This window comes from Ooceraea biroi, chromosome 3, assembly GCF_003672135.1.
Source record: "Ooceraea biroi isolate clonal line C1 chromosome 3, Obir_v5.4, whole genome shotgun sequence".
NCBI classification, from domain to species: Eukaryota; Metazoa; Arthropoda; class Insecta; order Hymenoptera; family Formicidae; genus Ooceraea; species Ooceraea biroi.
Window position 1 is genome coordinate 10,333,178 of NC_039508.1, and position 20,914 is coordinate 10,354,091.

The window sequence follows — 20,914 nt, forward strand, 5'->3', positions numbered from 1 at the left end:
AGGTCTGGCGATAAAACGATGAGAAGCGAAGAGGGATTCCGCGCGAGAGCCAACATGTTTTTCCTAAAACCGGTATCAGCTCCCGTCAGAGATTCGAAGGAGGAATCGCCACTCGATTCCGAGACGGGTCTGCCCATTACACCACTGACGATAGGCGACACGGTTTATAGAGGAGAGGGAAACGCCAATATCGTTATCGCGTTGCCACATGTAAGTTGGTAATACATATTTTTATTTTCGCGTATTTTTACCGAATTTTTATCAGTCCACATTGCCGAACAATGCGTCGCGCACATGCGGATGTACGTATATCATTAACTGGAACTCTCCAGAGATCTGCACGTTCAAGCAACTAAGAAATCTCGAGCTTTGCTCCTCTTATTTGCTCACTCCTCTTTCACGCTTCGCGAACCTCGCTGACGAGCCCTCGAGAATCATTCCCTTAAAGATCTTCCCGACTCCGACTGAAAGACAAAGCCTGGATAAACTCGGCCCCACCTCACCCTTCTCGTCGTATCTCGCGATACGACGCAGCCAAGACTCTTCTCAATCCCATCACTCGAATTCTTCCCTTGCTCCTCGCAACTTCGTTAGTCGAGTCTCTTTATGTTCCTGACATCGTCATTGATTCAGCTACCTGCCTTTGTTGGGCTGTCGACGGAAGCAGTAGGCTCTATTTTGTAATCTTTGCCGAGGGATCTTTCCGCTCTCCCCTTTTTAACGTAAATGGAACTTTCGAAATTGCGCCTGATACACGAACGGCAGCGAAAATGATCGCGGTGTTTCACTTACAGATATCCAGCGGTTTACGTGGCGTCAAGTAGATCAATTTTCTCTCGCGAGGCTTTACAAGCGCGTAAGTATAGCGTCGGCGAAAAACGGAGAGGGACCGCTTCATAACGCTCGATACCTTTGCGACCGAGAGTGCTGTTTATGCGCGAGTAGCGGATCGCGCAAATGCGCTGAGATGCAAATGTGCAAAAGCACGCGACCGCTGCTCGCTCCTAGCGATACGAATTAATGCAAGATCAACTAGGTAAACTTGCATTTCAACGATATACAGAGCGTCTCAGAAATAAGTGGATACACTTTGAGGAAATAATTTTCCGCATTGTCTTTAATGAAATGTTCTTTTATCAAACTTTGTAAATAAAAAGCTTTAACTGGGAAAAAAAGCTATTTCCGGACCCATGTTTATATGACTTTCATCCTTACAGTGAGTAGAATATCCTCTTAAAGTTTCTCCACCTATTTCTGAAACACCCTATATACGAGTATACACGCTTTTTTCCTCTTGCATCTTATATATGAGAGAGATAGAGGAAGAGAGAGAGAGAGAGAGAGAGAGAGAGATTTTGCGAATTCGTATCGCGTGCACGCGTATAGCACATTTCTATACATTTCTATTCGCGTCTGGATGAAACGATAAGGCGATTCGCTCGCCGATATCCGTTCTTCCCTCATTATTGCAGTACGTCATCCATCGTCATCGACGTTTCCTTGGATCGAGATAAAGGTGAACGCGATTACAACGTCGTAAATAGTATGCATAATAAAAATGCTAAACCGCTAGATGAGAGGAGGAAGGTGATTTGCGTCTTCGATGATAATCGATCGTACGAGCCGTACCATCGAGCAGATAAGAACGCGTGTGCAATCTCTTACGAAATTTTCACGCAAATGTCCCGAGGAGTTATCGTCGACGTGATACAAAATTTTGCAAGCGCGGCCTTCGGTACGATTCGAGGAAAAACAAGTGCAATACGCCGTCGTCATTAACTCCGCTGGTCTTAATAATAACGTATAATCGCCATATAATTAAAAAATTCCAATTGGAATCCTCGCGTCGTCATTCTTCCATCGCGTTACGAACGACTACTTGCGAGTAGAAAAAAAAGGTCATTTTCTTCGTCAACGAAAGAATCCGCGAAAAACGCCGAGCAAGTAGCGCGCAATGCATGCACGGCGTGTAAAATACCGTAACTTGTACTTGTACGGGTGTAAATTTTGCACATCCGCTACTCCCGTAATTAGCGAATAACTAGTAACTGTGTGACCAACTCCCCGATAACTGTACATTATAATAATGCATACAGATGTATCTATATACATGCGGCACAGTTGTACCCTTCGTGACAGGAAGGAGGGGTCTGACACGACGCTCGACCGACTTGCTGGGTGCAGCCGAGTATTCTTTCGGGACGCAGATAAACAATTCGCATAAATAATTTCGTTTAATTGCCAGCGACGTTCCCTTATCTCGCCGTTTATTTATGCGGTGCGCATCGCGTCGCGCCGCGCTGCGTCGCGTCGCGTCGTGTTGCAGCGTTCCGTTGCGGGAAATGAATTTTTCCACTTTGCACGTTCTCCTCAGGTGTGCGTTTCGTAGGATCGATACGGTCGGATCGCGATACGCCCGGCGAACGCGCCGCCGGCCGGTTCCGCCCGATGGATGCATCGCGGACTTTATCGCGGATCGATGATAATTGCGAGCGTGTATGCAGCACGACGTGTCCGTATATCCTGCGCCCAACTTCTACCTGGACTGGGATTACCGTTACCGTGTGTCGCGGTGGACATATGGGATTTCACAAAAAGCTACGACCGCGATGCATGCTGAGAACGCGGACGGCGAGCATGAGTAGTGCACGAGCGTGCAACAACAGTCGGGGATTTTCATTTCCGCGAGTCCTTGGTGCTGCCAGAGGTTGGTCCGAAGTGTTGTCCAAGAAGAGTCCGAACTTTCCGCTACGGTTCACCGAGCAGGCCGACGAATGAGTAGCATTTCGCGAGTAACATTGCGCGCAGTGACCAGCTGGAGTTTCTATTACATGATTTCTCCTGTTGCACGAAGCCGCTCCGACGATTCGCGTTATGGGATTGCCGGGCACGTTAATAACAGCGATGCATGCACACGCATGCCACGGCGTGGCCATCCCGAACCACCCCTTTTCGCGTCGTCGCCCGTCTTCGACTTCTCGTTGCGCTCATCGAGAGTTTGTCGAACCTGCAGTCGCGATCGCTTGGTAACAACTTCGCCATGGCTGATCTTGGTGGAAATGAAAGAAAACAGATGGACGCTAGTATACGTGAGTCCCGATATATTCTTCAATCATCCTTGGGCGGTGCCAAGAAAAAGTACACCATGTTAACGACTTGAAAGAGCCTCGATAGTCTGTTAAATATGACCTCTAACGTCGCACTCTCGTCTGCTTGAATGGAGTAGAATGTACTCGTCTTTTCCTCCGTCTTCTTTCTCTCTCCTTCTCGTCACGTATTTCCTCTTCACGTAGTAATCTTAACCCCGGCGCGTTGAGTCATCCCCGTTCGTGTGGGTTTATAATTTTATTACGTGACTCGGCTGCATCGACTTCGAGATTATCCGATATCACAAAAGGAACGACGAGCGGATCTCAAAACTTCGAGATACTTCGAGTCCGATGCCGTTTCTAAGTGAAGCATAGCGTAGCTTTTTCCGTATTCTCGTTTATCGTCCTTCAGCATCCTTTGTCGTTGATCCCCATCAATTCTGTTTCCTACATGGAGATCATCGCATCAATCGCGATCTTTTTTTTTTATTTTCAAGTAAAAGGAACGAGACTTTGAATTCTTGTCGCTGATCACCGATCGCGTCGTGCCAGCCGAAGGGTAAATTAAGTCGTTAACCACGACACCAGCTGCGGGAGCGAAATGTCGTTACCCGATGATATACTCTCGAACATTTCGTTATCTTCTCGCACGTACGAGCCGTGCTAGCGTTTATCGGTTCCGAGCTTTACGAGCGGCTTTAACGAGCCCGCGTGGCTCGTCTGAATCGTTCTCGCGCTCGTTCCTCTCCTCTCCTCTAACTTACCTAGCACAATGTAGTAACCCGGTTTCCTGGCCGATAGCGTTCGGTTCGGCTCGATACCGCGCGAGAACCGAGCGCTCGACCAGTTCCAGCAACAACGAGGAGATACCTTCCCTCCGCGAGCACAAAGCCTCTATACGAAAAACTTGGTCTTCCGAGAGGCGGCCTCTCGAAGGCACTAATCGAAACGTTAAACCGTATCATCGGCGGAAACGAAGACGCTGCATGTCGAAGATGTGGGCAGAGTCCGCGCGAATCCTGGATCTCACGATCACGCGATCCATGGCTACGAGGTCCAACATTATCCACCTCGTGCAATGTTTCTCATCGTGTCCCGTCAAATCGCATCCCGTAAATGTTGCGATTACAGGGATTACGCTATTCTCTCCGAGTGCATGCCGACAGCGACGGCTTCATTGGCGGTTACGCACGGACAATGATACATCGGACTTTGCGGATCTCGGACGTTCGCTGGACAATCGCCGGTTGTCTCTCGCGGAAACTTTGTTCTCTTGCTATGCGGTCAGTCGCGTAATCGTCGCGCTATTATCAATACACATGTGCACGTAACAGCATGCATACATAGACGGAAGTTTATTTAATTCATAGTTGAGCTTTACTATCAAGAGTCCATGTTTCAAAGAGACCAAGTAATAAAAGCCGAAGCGGAGCTCGGTCGGTCTGATACTCAGACTGGTCATCATGATCGGGGTCACCGATGATGCGTATCTTTCTCTCTCTCCGATCGGATATAAAACTTCACTCGTGAGTTCCATTTTTTTCGTCCACTCGCAATAACCGATCACTCGGTCTCTCGCCCGGAGCCGTTCTCCGCGCCTCGGCTCTCCAAGGTGCGGATAATTGCGCGCGGAGCGTGGCCTATCTCCGTCTAATCAGTCGTAGATCGTGGCCTGATGCGCGTTGCACGCCGAGCACCATCGCTCCCAGCGATCGTCACGCCATTGGACGTGTGTGGCGCGATGCACGAAGCGGAGAAAGAAAGGAGGGAAAAGGATAGATGGAGGGGACAAGTAGGGGAAGGTAGGGCGGCAGAAAGAGGAGAGGCGAGTGCACGGAGGGACCGAGAGAGACGTGGTAGTGAGTGTACATACGAGTTCTCACGAGAGAGTGATGGGCGGTCGGGTCGAGGAGAGAGAGGGGAGGAACGACGAGGAGAGGCTTATCGCGGCAAGGTTAAAGAGGGAGAAAGAGGGACCATTAACCATTGGCCGTTGACCTCACGGTTCACGGTGGCGGGGATGTTCGCAAAGTGGAGGAAGAAAGGAGGCCACCGAGGTGGGGATCGGCCGACCGATCGATCCTCCGCACGCCTCAGAACTGTGCTGGCGATCGCCGGGTGATGAATGGTCGGGAACGATCGATGGATGGCTTCGGCGGGCGATTTGTAATTAACACGCTTCCGCGATTCTTCCAGGGAGTTCGGCCGGTCGTTGACCCTTATTATCCGTTCGCGAGACACTCGCGGCTATAAAATGCTCGACCGATCAATCGTTTATTTCTGCTCCCCCTGTAGTTACAGCTTTGCGCCTCCTCCCCCGATGACGAAATATCGATATCCAGTTTTTATTATCAGTAATAAGCGCGCCCCGTTTGTTTCTCGAAATTGTTCGATATTGGATTTATTAAAATTTATTAATAAAAACATATCTATTACTTTGACATATAGATTTTTAATCAAGACTTGCAATTATTTCCACATTTACGAGACAGATTTCACGGGAAATCTTGCGAGAGCTCTGTAATATTTTCCAAAAGTAGCTTCGCGAGATAACAGTACACAGATTATCTTCGTAGATTAAATATGAGGAAAAGAGAGTCTTATCTCTCGCACGATAAATCATACTACGATCTTTTATGATTGTGATTATCCTTAGTTTACTTTCTAAACTGCTCTAATTAGGTGATAGCTAGAGGGGTTAGGGTCATTTGCGGACTGGACTTTGCAAGTGATAAAATTAAGCACTCGTTGATGCGCGATAAAATCTTTCGAAACCTGTCCATCGCAGTTCACCGTATGGGATTAGCCATCTGGATTGATACCTGGCGCACTTGGGAACTTCCATTCATCATTGCATCTTCCTCCTTTCCTGAAATGAACTTTTCAATTCCGTTTCATTAAACGTCCCCAATCGCAACCGATCAGAATCATTTCTCGTTATGATCTGCATTTGTTCGCAGGCCGGGATAATGGTACGGTCTCGTGTTTCCCGGCCGCGAAAGCCGCGGAACGCGTCGCGGCGTGACATTTTCGGTAGGAAATTGCACGCATCGCGAGCATCGTGCGGTGCAGCTGCAGCTGCTGTTGCTGCTGCTGCAGGCGCGATACCGTTCCGGCGTGTTGAGGTCTCGGGGCGCGATCCGATCTGTCGCGGGCGGACAACGGAACGGGTCATGTTGAATTTAATGAGATCGTACTCGCGTGCTGGACACGGTTCGCCGAACCGGCATCCGGTCGCTTCCCTCCGCCATGTCGCACGGAATCGAAACGAACATCGGTGTCAATATCGATTTCCTGCTGTTTGTGTGCCTGGACACGTTTCCGTTCGCCAACGAAAGAGCAATGAGCCGCTCCTGTTTAGAATCGGAATTCTTGCAACGAGAGATTACAGATCGCGATATTTTTATATCGGTACCTGAGTCGAAATTTTAGTTCTACATTGAACCTCGAATTCTTCATCCGAGGCGTTATTCAGCGTCTATTTAGCTACTACTTTAACACTAAAATATGTCCGAAATTTCCTTTTTTGCCGCTAGAGCGTTAAAGCAGGTTACGATCAAGATTATAGCCGAATATTGCAGGGTCAAAATAGCATCTTAACATCTGTTTGTAGGAGTTTGAGTTTCAATATAAGAGTTCTAGGTTCTATTTTCCTAAAAGTAGGTTCGTACGACTGCTAAAAGCATTAAAGTAGGCGCAAAATTTCGACTCGGGTATTCTCGTGTGATACGCGCGTACATTTGATTGGAAATATTTTTCGAAAATATTGTGAAAGCCCTCCCTCCCGCCAACATTGCAAACGTATCGATAGGAATACATTGTGCATTCAAAGGCGTAACTCGAATTGAACCTGATAACGATATCCTTATCGGAGCAGTCGCACGAGTATCCGAGTTGGTAGTTTGCGTTGCGTTAAAAAAATATGTTGTTTATACTCTCGGGGTCACTCATACGTAATAGATTAGCCGTTAAAAACTGCTCGTGTAAAAACAACACTAGCGGCTTAATGCAAGCAGCACTCGCCGAGCGTTTCAACGAGGCTGGAACGCGCCTTTGCGATCTCCTGTTTAATTTTGTTTACGTAATCGTACTGAGGCGATTAGTACTTTTTGCCGTTTGCACTTTGATTCGCTCCAGTCGAGATGCTATTCTCTTGTAGGCGATTAATTCGCGTTACGGACCGTTTGTTATTCGATCCTCCTGCGTATCGCGTATCCGTCACTGGCCACTGTAAATCGTGAATTATTGTCGTAGCTTATTACAGGAGACTGATGGCAAGAGAGAATTTAACGGCCTGTCACTTTCCGACACGTTTATTTATCTTTATTCGTCAAACATGATGATCGCTGTCGTGAGTGCAAGAAACGAGGAGTTAACGGGATTGCAAGACAAATTATTTATGCGTCTTCCCTTTTAGGATTTCACCTCGCAAAATGTTATTCAGTGGGCTGTTTAATGGGATATTGACTTGTCCCAAGTCCTACGATATTTTCAGACATGTAATCGCGTGCGTCGTTTCCCCGCACATGCGTAATAGATCGCTGGCAGACTTTGCACGAAAAAAGAGCGACACACGGTAATAGGCAGGTATATACATCCACATTAATAGACGTGACGCATGAAAAGACTTGCAGCCACGTCAGCCGGCTTAGCCTATATATCGATTAGCTTGGTTCATGTAGGGTCGCACGCTCTTGAGAAAATTTATCGTAGGAGTGCCGGGAACCCCATACGTCGTTCCCAATTTCATTGCTTCGCGTGGAGCAAGTCTGTGCGATAGCTAATCTCGCGCAACATTGCCGAGCAATTTTGCTGCAAGTGCGCAATGCGATTGCTCGTCGTTTGCGCTAATCACTCCAGTTTACCCGATCCACCGAAAATTCCAGGTGTTTCCCCGTCCGATTTTCGTGCGAAAACATCCGCATTTGATGTTTCGCAGCATCGTAGTGCTAACACATCGATATCCGGTATCGGTGCGCGGTGCTACCTTGCTCGTAATAGTTGAGCAATACATGAACGCATTGCTTGCCCCAGGCCATCGCGGCTATTCTCGAATCGTCAATAATTTGCGCGGATATCGCCACGAACGGTCAGCAAAGTGGAACGCGTAGCAACAACCAACCCGTCAGAGCATTCACCGTGCGTCATTATTGGGCCGGCGGGGCCGATCGGGTGTTCATCTCCGTCTTTTTACGTGACAAAACGTCCGCCGGTTAGTAGCACGGCCGGTTTCATGCATAGAACACTGGCGCGCACACCCTGATCATTAACGCCCCGTCGTTTATGCTATTCATGGATAGTAATTAAAGCATGTCACGAAATTGTGATCTGCTTTTAGACGGATCATTGATCATTCTTATCTAGTTTCGTCCGCTAGTCTGAATGTCTCAGGCGATTTGGATCGGTCGATTCGTTCACGAAAATTTGATTCTCATGAAGATAAATTTAATGCTCATCCAGAATTATGATAAGTCGCGACTTGAATCTCAAGCTCGAAAGATTGTATTTTAAAAATATATATATTAATATATAAATATATTTTTAAAATATGATGACTGTAGAAATGATGACTGGCTCGAGAGCATTTAGTGGTTGTTTGTTCGATGCTTTATTTTTTTCTTTTCTTAAATGCAAAATCATCGAATTTGATACGGTCCGTTTGATGTTTGCCGGTGATTGTGATCGAGCGTGTCGATTATCGTGCCGAAAATCACCGCATGGAACGTGCGCCACTGCTGTTAAGTAACGGTTGCGTTTACTTGCTTGTCCAGGTCTTGCGAAATTATTGCGAATAATGGCTGGCTTACGAAACCGCGAATGTCAACGAGACCCGACGCACGTTTTCGTGTTGAAATAAAAGTTGCGAGAAGACCTTGTGCTGTTGAATTCGCAGATGCCACCTCGAAAACATTATTATTATAAATACATTGCACCATTCAGGGAGGCCCAGCTTGCCTAAGGTCTGAGATGTCTTAGAAACGTCAAAAAATTTATGACTCTCTCGACTAAATATTAGAAAAAAAGATACGTGAAAAGATGCATCGCGGAGAAAACGCTAGCTCAAACATCGACTTATCGATACGTCTTGATACCTGTCAAGTGAAAATTAGAAATTTAATTCGGTAAACAAGGTCATCCAGCAGCTCAGCTTATTGATTCGTGACATTTGTAAATATTCGCTGCAACGACAAAGTTGAATGTGCTCGAGGTTGGAAACAACGGACGAGGTGAACTGAGCGCGACTTGCCCGTTATCTTTAACCCGAGAATTTTTCATAAAGTCGACCCACATACTCGCCTTGCTCGCCCAGTACTCGCCAGCTTGGGAGACATTGATCTGTTCCTGATAACGCGAGCGGTGTATACGGGCGACATGGAAAATGCAGGGTCGTTTGTCAGTCAGACCGAGAAATCATTGCTAACGGAAAGAGAGAGAATAGCCGCGACGTGCGTCGTTCTTGGATCTTTTTATGTCCGCAACGGTTTTCCGTTCACGATTTGTGGCCAGAATGCGGCTTCACGTGGGCTTGTTTATAGCAGCGCACATGAAATGAGATGATCGACTGTACCTATCTCTCGCATTCGCGCGATTGAAATATATGTACTTGCAAACGTTAAATATCATTTTTATAAAGAAAAATATTGCATAAACGATTCCAAGATTCCCTGCGAAATGCGGTCAGCATCTGGCTTCAGCTTTTTGCATCAACTGTTTTGACTATATATGCTTCTCGTTTTTTCAGGAGCACAAGGTAATACGATTCCGGAAGTCGTTACCAGGCGAGGTTTCACCGGATGCCGGCAAAACACGCGTGCAACGGGAGGTGAGGTTTGCCAGGAACGTGATTTCCTGTTTTTTGGGCTCTTACATGCAGATCCCCGAAATTGTTCGTTACGACGCGACCGATATAGCCAAATTGTCGGACGTCATCCGCCCTCTCCGCCCAGGTAAATTGTTTTCTCACATATATATATATATATATATATATATATATACACACACACACACATGCATGCCTTTGTCGTTCTTTCTTTTTTTTATATCTGCATAGAATGCACAGGAATTTCCATTCGATACCCGAGCTGCTTGGAAAGTTAAATTATTTTTAACTACTTTTGCGAATTTATTTGCGTAGTTGGAGCTGTAGCCTACCGGACTCGTTCGGTTCGCCATTTATCTTGAGCGATTATTTTTAACGTTCAATTATCGGGCATCACTTTCTCTGGCAGTATGTGGGTTTTCGAGATTCGTATGAGCAATCGTGCTGCTGTGCGAGGTACACGAACAGGTGCTATCCGATCGTAACTAGTTCCAACCGTTCGGTCTTTCTCTCGTTTTTATTACCGTTAAGGCAGAATCGCTGACTTATTCTTCACCGGCGTGCACCTGCCACCTTATTTTTCGATGCCGCGGACGAATAACGATCCTTGTGCGCTCGAAACCTCTCGGGACGCCGCCGAGTTTCTCGTGCACGCGAGCAGCTCCGAGCTGAAATTTCATCGATTTCGTCACGATATTGTGAACAACGGGCGATCCGGTTGCACCTTGTTCCCTCCTCCGCCTGTTTCATTTCTTTTCCAGGCGGCCGATCGATGCTATCGAACGATGATATTGTCAGTGTACATACATCGTAGGAGAAAAACCGCTCGGAACACTCCTTGAATATGCAAAGCAATCTGCGATTCGCTGCCCTCGCGATGTCCCGGTGGGGCGATTAATCCGGCGAGTTTGGAATTGATTGGCGTTGAATTCGCGGATCCGCTTGATCTGTCAAATTAGCGGTCGCTATGGTCCAACATGGATATTCTCGCAATTGCGGAATGTACGTCAAGCTACCATCAAGCGTTGCGAAAATGTGATGCGCGATTAATTTTAGGCGGAAACGAGCAAATGTTACGACATTATCACGTTACATGGATTACGTAGAATCTTTCTTTCGACGGAGATCCTTTCAAAATTATTATCTAAGACGATATTTGACTGACGTGCATCTTTCAGGTGACGTTTGAGATTGCGGAACTTTAATCGCGTTTAACGATTCAAGCAAAAGCGGTATCCTATTATATTAAATCGTAGAAGATTAGACATTACTCTCGGCCGTTAATAATGACAACGACGCGGCGATAATTATATTGACATTTTACCCCGACGATAAGAACTTTCTACTCGCCGGAACGCGCTCGTCAAGATCACTTTGCGCGAAACGATCCCGAGAGTGGGTGTGGGCGACAAGTAAACGCTCAGGATATGGATATCTCGGCGTCGCCTGTTGGAAAGCGATTGGGCGCCACGACAAAAAACGCCGTCCCGAGTCGGCACACGACGATTTAATAATGGTTCCCACTACGCTTTCCGTTGCAAACGAGAATCATGTGTAAGCCATTCGCTCGTCGCGAGCTTAATTAACGCCAATTAAACGAACGTCGGCGCTCAAGGAACAAAACGAACACGGCTTTCTCGGCGCGAGCTGCGTCACCGTTTAGCGATCGATAGCAAAACGGAGGAGACACACACGATTCAGCCAAATCAGTCGCAGGCTCGAAGCAGACGCGCGGCTGACTCTTTCCGTTCTCAGGAATAAAGAGCGTCACGTCCGCCTCGTCTCGCCTTCGCGACTGGCTAAATTTACGACCGTTGCAGCCCGCGTGTGCGGGCCGAGCCGTGTTCCTCCGCCTGCAGCTGTGCGCTCTCGAAGAGGTGACGTCGCCGGAGGAGAAGTGTCCTCGAGACGGAGACGTTGAAGCCGGCTCGGCTTTGACAGCGTCGTCGGTTGGCGCCGTTATCTCTCTCGAAAAAATCCCCGGAGATACACACGCGTACCATGAACTATCTCGCTACGTGGATTGTCTCTCTAAATTTAGCGTGAATCTTTGTATATCGTAAAACTCTCTATTTACAAGAGAAATCTCTCGGTTTAATGTGCATCTCGCTGCGTCTACGCACTGGCCACGGCGTTCACACGTTCTCGAGCGAGACTAGCGCCGTTGGTGGGTACTCCTACGAAAAGGCCACGACCCCGAGGTGTCCGCCGATCGTTCCCTCGGAATCTGTACCCTTGCAAAAGCCAACGTACGAGTGAGGTCGTTTCGTGCGTCCAGGCATTTCGTGCGTCTCTTCAATTAGTTTATTCGAGCGATCTGCGTACTTTTCGTCAGCGTGCGGCCGCTTTTTGTATCTTTTAATTCTCCTCTGCTTGTCCCACATTCATTTGTCTAACATTTTCGGAGAATCGATGGCAGGGTGAGCGAAAAAGCAATCTTCATGGTCAATCAGCGGAGTTATTCGTTCAGATAGAGTCGATTTAATAAGTTACGGTGGGCAGATATCCATCAGCGAGGCATTTATCCTACAGCGTGACGATATATCCCTTGGATACGCGAGTGTGTGCAGCTCCTTCGACTCACGAGCTTCTAAATGGTATTTTTAGAAGACGATGAAATATCACGCTTGATTTTCCACTGATATTTAGCGCGCCGGGACTCTCGTCAGAGGATAAAACCAGATGATATATTTTCTGTTTGTATGCAGCGAGGACTGGTAATATTTACACACGTAGTATCTCCATCTCGTTTTGTGATTCTTTCTATTTTTTTTCACGCGAAAGGTCGAAACCAGATCGCTGATGCACACTTTTCGTGCGTTATTCGATGATAACAAGATTACACTCCTCGTTGGACGGCAGAAAGAATTACGGAAAAACAATTGCGATTCGGTAAATAAAATGTTCTTCCAAGTTAACAGACAATGGAATTTCAGTTTTTAGCTCGTTATATTGAAGACAGAATTTTCCAAACATAGAAACAAAGTGGAGTTTACTAAAAAGCAATATTTAGTAAAGACAATATTTATAATATATAAATTTGGTTTTAATCAGTCCATTTCATGGATGGATGATTGCAGTCGGCGTTAAGGGTGAAAGGATTAATCAATTGCAGGCGCACCAAAAGGGGTGCTATTTGCTGGATAAGGGATATCATCCCTTCTCCGACTCTAGGAGAGGCTCTGCGCTCTGTTTGAGAACCGTTTGTTACACGCATGCACACTGCGAAAGCGCGAGATCGCGGCCACGCGATCGCGCGCGGGGATTTATTTTTGAATAATGCAACAACGTTTATCATCCGCTATCGGCGAGAAGGAGATCCGCCCATTGTATGCAACGCGCGGTAATTTCGCGTTCCGTGGAACTACTTCCCTTTTCTCTTTCGGTGCGAGATTGCCCGGGGCAATTGTCGTCCGCGCTTTATCGGATCCATCGATCACGTAAACCAGCCCAGCAAGATTGTTTTAAAACATACCGGCCAATTACCGTCTTTCCTTAACATGGATCTCAATGTCATCGTATGTGCGTGGGTTCGTAATTCGTTAATTACTTAATACTTTCTTAAGGCGCGACTTCAATATAAACGCGTGGGCGTCGTTTACACGGCGGGAACAGTGGATGCAAATATAGCAGGAACGATAAGCACGCTATAAAAATAATCGGAATCGCACTTGATTCATTCATATTCCACATTGCTCGTGCGAAAGAACAGCTGGCATAACTTTGACATAAACGGACACGGAATTGTTCACGGAATAGCGTTCGATACTCATTTACATGCATGCACACCGTGGGCGTGGACTATCGTTTGTTTATGCATAGGCGCCTACCATCGTGGTATATCGGGTGTTCGCCACCGGAAATTTGCCTGACAGACTTCGTGAAATGGGGTCCTCCTCGAGAACGTCCTCGATAAAGTGGGTGGGCAGGAGCGGACGAATACTGGCAGGATGTATTCGTGAGGGTTGCCAAGAAGATGCTAATCGGAGGACGCTTCGTATCGCTGATTCGTCACGTTAATATCCTTTCGCGATAATTAATAATCAGACAAGCATCGTGACGTCTCCATCGTGGCGTCGCAAGACGGACGTGCGTTGGTACGACGGAAGTCCACCACGACGCAGGTACTTTTTTGCGGATCTCTGCGGTTGATCGCCGTTCCGTGATTGCGGTATGCTTTCTTTCGTTGCTGCCAAAGTGTAACGGACGTTACGTTCGCTGGTGCGCGGATTTATCTGCAATGACATTTTCGCTGGGGACGCGCGACTTCCTCGCTCTTCGCAGCTCGTTCCGTGGATGGAATTATCCGTGGATGAACGAACGTTTACCTGCGCGTGTTTGCCGATTTTCCCTCTTCGCCCCGGCCGAAAGTCTATCTGGTCCGATCTCTCGCGTCAGGAGATGCAACAAGTGGTCGACCGTTGCGCTCTTCCGCTTTTCTTTCCGCGGGCTCGTCGATATTCCGGCGGCACTTTCTCCCGCAGCGATTGGAAATAGAAGCCATCTCCTCGTCCTGCGCCTTGGCTGACGATTACAAAACGAACACACGAGGATCGACGGCGCAGCCAGCCGGACCGGGAGATACGTTTCGCGAGCGAGGTGGCTGCAGCCCGATGGAATTCTATTCCGCCGAAGAGAAAACCGTCGTTCTGACTATTTCAAGAAATATCTTTAAGGAAACGCGGCTAATTGTATACCGTATTCGCCGGCACGTAACGTGCAATTTCTATTAAGGGAAAGGTGTCTCTAACGGCCGAATGCTATCTAATGAAATAATAGTTTTTACGTCTTATCTCTTGATTGGAATGTAGAACCTGCTACCTACCGTGATTTTCGTTTTGTGTCTCGCGTATCAAGAACACACATGTACATGTTGTGTGCATATAAATGATTTAAAAGTAATCGTTAGTAGAATGAAAATCGTTAATTGAATGAAATTTACTCGAGCCGCCGAGAATCATTACGATGATTGTCGCAAACCCTCATCAAACACGTCGAGATTTAATGAACGCGAAATTAAACCGGACCCGCAACTCCTCCTCCCGAATAACGTGGACGTCCCTCACGGATTACTGCTCGCTCGATATCGTTCGCCGGATGTCTTTGTGGAAATTCGCGCGATTGTCGATATTTTATTTAAAAGCCGTGTCACACATCGGCTGGCGGAGAGCGCGCGTTATCTCCGACGATATTGCGCACTCGCGCGATATGGCAGTATCGATTTCCTGTCGCGTCGCGTGCGTGCAAGCACACACACAGGCTGCCGCCCGTATTATTACCGAACGTGGAAACGACAAAAATCTGCCGGCTAAGCTCGGCGCCGATAGCGGCAATTTCGCCGTCAATTTCATTGTCGGCAAGCTCGCCGCGCGCGTCGTCTCCCCAATAACACGCCAGATTGATCTAATGTTCGCGCGAAACCGAATCATCCGGCATCACCGCCGCGATACGCGCGGCTGCTCTTCCCCCTCGGCCGCTTTCATTAACGCGTAATTAACGGTCTCGATCGGCAACAGCAGCCTCATCCCTGTCTTATCGCGTGCAAAACGGGATTTCCAATCTCCGGTACGTTTGCGATGTTTTTTGAAGGGTGCGCAGCACGAACACAACGTTGCAGTTGTTACGAGACTCGTTTTTCAGAGATACTGACGTGTAAGCGCAATGAGATAACGTTGCTCTCCGGGACGAGAATTTTCCTCGCAAAACTTGGAGCAGTTGTTCTAACAAAAATCTTGCTATTTTTGTCTCATTGCTTACTTTGGATACCGCGCCTTTATTGGTCCGCGTCGGTGCATAAGCCTGCTGCACTCTCGTCGCGGGCCGCTTTTTTTCCTCCTCTCGTTTTGTAATCGCCCACTGTCTTTCGCGAGAGCTTATCCTCGATATCACCTATTTTCAGAGATCGACTCGCGTCACGGCGAGCAGGATATTTTTACAAGCGAACGGCCGTGTCGGACGTTTATTTTCAAGACTGAAACGAAGAATGTGTAAACAGAGACTATCTAAAGCTGCGGCACGATTCTGCATCTTCACTGTTTCTGTTGCGTCAGTCTCCTCATGCACTTGTCGAAAGGAAAAGAATTTTCAAGCGACTCTTTGAGTTGGAATCCAAAATTTGTAAATTTTTCTGTCTCATATAACGAACATGTAATTGATATGGCTTAAAATTGGACGCGTTATATCGTGATGAGCAGATAATAAAATTTTAGGAACGCATAAGCCTTGATTCAAGCGTTACACGTGTACAACGTATCGAGATTACGAGCGCAATCGACTCGTTTGCCTTCGACAAGCTAATGACGCTAACTAACGCGCGGTGTATAATTGTATACATTTAATAGTACATAAACGTTATCTGGATGCGAGAATGTCTGAATGCTACGTTTCCGCGTTGAACGTTATTATGCGTTATTATGCGCTATGATATAATCAATCTCTTGTCATATATCCCCTCACGATTTTAACATAAACTGCAACAAGCATAACGTAGAGCGAAAATGGCTGGGTCGGAATAATTGACCCATTTAACGCGCGCGTCAATTGCGCTAAAAAGGTACAATTTCATGTAATAGCGCTAACGTGACACACAAAACGTGTGCGTTTTGATGTAATTTCTCGATTGACTCCCCTTTCCCTTCCCTCGTTCCACCGGCTTCATCGGCAAATAATGTTATCGCGGCGATTGGAGAACTTTATTTAGAAACGCAACGCCGAAATCTCGCGTAGATTTTTTGTTTTTTTTCGGTCGCGATGCAATGCAACTGTCGAAATTCGTGATATGACTACATTTATATCCGGCTGTTAACTTCTCCGCGGGAGAGCAAGAGCGATACGAATGACTAATGAAGTACATCCAATTTGGGGGGTACCGCTCGGATATTCCGTCGACGGATAACGCGGGATAACGAGGCAACTTCTGTTTGACACGTTTAATTGTGGTGATATCTTACGGCCGCGTGTCAGACGGTGGCAAATGCTCCGAGGGAAAGTTCAACCACGCGCTCGTTAATTCACGCTACTCCGATAAACGAAACGATCATCCCGCAATCACCGGTGAGAGATTATGCCGCTGTTTAGACTCGCATCACGGCGTCGTAGCTCCTCATCTCTCTTAACTCTCGACACCTATTCGGCATTTTTCTCGAATAAATATGAACGACGATTTCCTCGTAATGCGTGGGATATACGCGGAACGTTCTCAGCTAATGCGATACATAGTTTGCATCGCTGCTGCGCCCAACGTGCGATTCCTTATCGCGTGACTTTCCTCTATTTTGAGATCACGTGAATTGCAAGAATGTTTCGCTATCACGCTGCTGCAGAAATCATTGAAGAAGAATTATTTTTATTTTGAACTATTTTCTACGTTTGAAAAATACATTAAAAATAAGTAGAGAAGAAATGATGTGAGACACTGATCGTTCAATCTTACCGTCTGTTCTAGAGAAACGTCGACACAAGGAAATCACGGACGTGTACGTTACAAAGTTCTCGGATTACACGTTTCTGGACCTGCAGTTGAAACATGATGAAACCACCTTCCGCAGTCGCTCGACGTTCTGCGTGGAGATCAAGCCGAAGCAGGGGTACTTGCAGAAGGCAGGCCAGAGATTTCCCAGGTGTCCATATTGCCTCCATCAGTACGCCAAGGTATCGATATTTATTCATTCAATAAACTTACGGATTTGCAAATAACAGTATGCCGAGACCTCTACAAAGCGAACAAACGGTAGTAAAACTATATTAAAGCGAAATATATTTTCCAGCTGCGCAAGAAGAGCATCACCGCCCGTAGCAATTACTGTCCGTTCGAGCTGTTCTCTGGAGTGGAGACGCGCATGACGACCGCCGTGAAGGAGCTTTTGAGGTCGCCGCAGAACAACCTGAAAATCTTCAAGGACGGTCTGGTCGTCTACGACCAAGAGTCTTCGACGAGCGATCTCGAGGACGTGCTGGACGAGTGGTTTCGAAATGCGGCGGTGCCGTGCACCGAGCGAGTCAGCCACAACGACGAGTTCTGCAATTTGGTGTGCGCCGCCCTTACCCGGCCTGTCGCCCAGGAACAGCTGGAGATATTCGTCGCACCTCGTCCACGTAATCCTTCAGCCGCGAATCAAGTCCCGACGTTCTGCGCCGAACCGAGCGCGGTCACGAGAGCCGAATGGTGCCTTCGTTTCGTGGGAAAAGTAACTGCTTGCTCCTCTAAAATTCTAATATTCGTGTATCACATGATTATATTTTAATTGATCCTCCTTCTCCTTTTGCAGAATTGTAATTTCGACGGTAACGAACTGCCGAAAGATTCGGTGCTCGAGCGGATCTGGAACATGCAGCGGGTATCTTACGTCAGTACCAGTTACATTTACGACGTGTACTCCAAGTATGCGCCATTGCTGAATGACGATCTGATGTACTCTGGTTTGGCGAAATTGGACGAGATCCGTACCGTTCCCCGCGCATTATTCGATAAACCTACGGTATGCAGTATTGTAGATTTAATCGCTCTCCACGCGATTCCCGTGGGAACGTATTAATGCATTAGAGAATTACTTATTTTCCAGAATCTAGTCATCCAGACGGAGGCCATAAAGGACATATACTTGGAGAAAGTCTCCAAGAACAGCGTTACGAGAAAATACGACGACGATGATTTTAATGGAGATCATTATGCCAGTTCGGAGTATATCTTATCTACTAATACCGACAGAACGTACGTGAACGGCGGCTTTGTATCGCAAACAGAATTTCGTCGTGGTCTAGATTCGCGCCAGTCGTTTTATGGAAACAAGAGGCTGCATAATCAGAGAGCTAATGACGATGCTGACGAGCGAAAGGCGAACGCGCGGATTGCGGCCGAGCATTTGTCGGCGCTGCAAAATTATCTTTTATTTGCCACGGCCAGGGATTGTTCGATATTGATGACCTTTCGCGAATTGCAACCGTAAGTGCATCATATGAAACAATGGTTCGTTTCTCGCTGCGCATTTAAGAAATAATATCAAAAATCTTATAACATATAAAAATCTCTCGACAGAGATAGACTTGTGACAGGGAGATTAAATTAATGCGATGCGTTTACGAGAGAGAACGCTATCCAGTCTCTCCATTGTAAAAATATAACAATCGCTCAAGATAATGCAACATAGCGAACACGTGTTGTATTTATTTATCTGATGTCTGATTTCAAGTTTGTGACATGCTTATAATTAGTATAGGAAATATTCTTTAGTAATCTCTCAGAAAATGTGACACGTGAATCATGACTTGCGACTTAAATGCATAACAAACAAATTATTGTTATTTTTGTCAAATGTATTTCAGATACTTGAATGTAATAATCATAATTTCTCTCTTTTTACAGAGAAAACGTATCAAGAGCGCCCGTGAAAAATACAATCAAGCTGTCGGATCAGCTTTACTTTTTAAGCAGCGTCAGAGTCTCAGATCTGGACCCAAAAAGCGTTCACTCCATCAAAAAGCATCGGCAACGAGACGTGGATATTTTTGATTCCGTGAATTCCCTCTTGGAGGAGAATATTCTTAAAAATGGGTGATTAGTCAAGAAGCCAACAACGACACAGCATCTGACACATGATAAAGAATGTTTATATAAAATAAGTGCATGTCTACCCAATTGTCGATACGCTTACTGATTACGTATTACCAATGAAACCAATTATACTTATGCGAGTCTACGATATTCATGCGAAAGTAAACGAAATATCGATGCCATTATTCGTCAATTTTAGTAATTAAATGGAATGATTTTTTCTGAGTGTATGGATAACTGACTGAAATAATTAGTCATTTGTCGAACAACATATCTTATACGGCTGTAAAATTCTACTTAATTTAATAATGTAAGTAAATTATTGTTTTTTATAGGATTTCGAACTTTCTGTATGGATCGTGTGGTGTGTTGTCTAGTATGAGTTGTCTAGAATTAGTGTCTAGTTGAAACGAAAAACAGAAATATTTCTACGGGTTTCCTCACGACTTATTATTATAGCTCTTTCATTGTGATCTGTTTCAAATTGTGATTATATCGACCTTTCAGTGGAGCGAAATGAAAGAATACGAGTAGAATAGAAAAACATTTGGTATTGATTTGAGATAAGTTTTGCGCTAATGTGTAAGGATCTCGTACGATATAAGACTGACTTGTATACTGTAAAGGATATAAGTGATTGATATAAATTATTATATCTGAAATACGAATTATACAGTTTTATACGCTTACTAAAATCGAAATCAACATTTTTATTTTAACGATAATACAATTGTATCTTGTATGCATGTTACGAGTTTACTTTGCTTACTACTGGCAATAACTCGTGTCAAATGTGATGGTAATGTAAAAGATGAACTTAATTAAGTAGGGAAGAATCTATCTTATTTTTCAGACAGTGAATGTGATTGAACCAGCGTCAGTTTTCTGAAAATGTCGAACAAATAAAAATAAGAAAATTGAAGAAAGAGAGGCTTTGACATTTGCGTGAGCGTGCGATTATCTAACAGAATATAAAGATAGTTGTGTGTGATATTAGAGGTTTAAACTGTAAAAATAAATGTTTGTATGACATTGTTTTACTTGCGGTTTACTGAGACATGATTTTAACAATGTGCAATGTATAAAAAGACATGTTATGTTGTTATTTAATAAACGTTGCTATGCGATATGACAAGTGTATCCAAAACTTGCATGATACGATCGAATTAGTTCATCAGCATCGTGTATAAATTTTTAACAAAAGTGCCAAGTTCTTAATAAACCACAGAGACGAGATTGAACACATCGGTAGACATTCACGTTGCGATAGCAATAACCTGATTGAATTTTCGTACAAGCGATTGTCCCGGGTACAAGGCCGCGTAGCACAGTTATGAATGACGTGGTAGCAAAGTGGGGTGAGCGTGCACCAGCGTTGACCGAACCAGGTCAGTGCAAAACCAGATTGTCTCCCTTTGCAAGCTGTACGGCACATTGTTATATAAAGCAATGTTG

The 20,914-nt window shown here is 45.8% G+C and overlaps 1 protein-coding gene across 4 annotated transcripts in view; it reads left to right on the top strand.

The window, feature by feature from the left end:
* Positions 1-20,589, top strand: part of LOC105276886 (inositol-pentakisphosphate 2-kinase) — a 71,693-nt gene extending 51,104 nt beyond the window's left edge. For 3 of the 4 annotated variants that reach the window (XM_011334870.3, XM_011334871.3, XM_011334869.3), the window contains 7 exons: positions 3-210; positions 9,832-10,036; positions 17,354-17,559; positions 17,676-18,095; positions 18,177-18,386; positions 18,471-18,850; positions 19,271-20,589. In XM_011334870.3, the coding sequence (XP_011333172.1) occupies positions 19-210; positions 9,832-10,036; positions 17,354-17,559; positions 17,676-18,095; positions 18,177-18,386; positions 18,471-18,850; positions 19,271-19,463 (1,806 nt within the window). In that variant the 5' untranslated portion in view covers positions 3-18 and the 3' untranslated portion in view covers positions 19,464-20,589. The remainder of the gene's footprint in view (positions 1-2; positions 211-9,831; positions 10,037-17,353; positions 17,560-17,675; positions 18,096-18,176; positions 18,387-18,470; positions 18,851-19,270) is intronic. The other variant, XM_011334872.3, reaches the window with a different exon arrangement.
* The last annotated feature ends 325 nt before the right edge of the window (positions 20,590-20,914 follow it).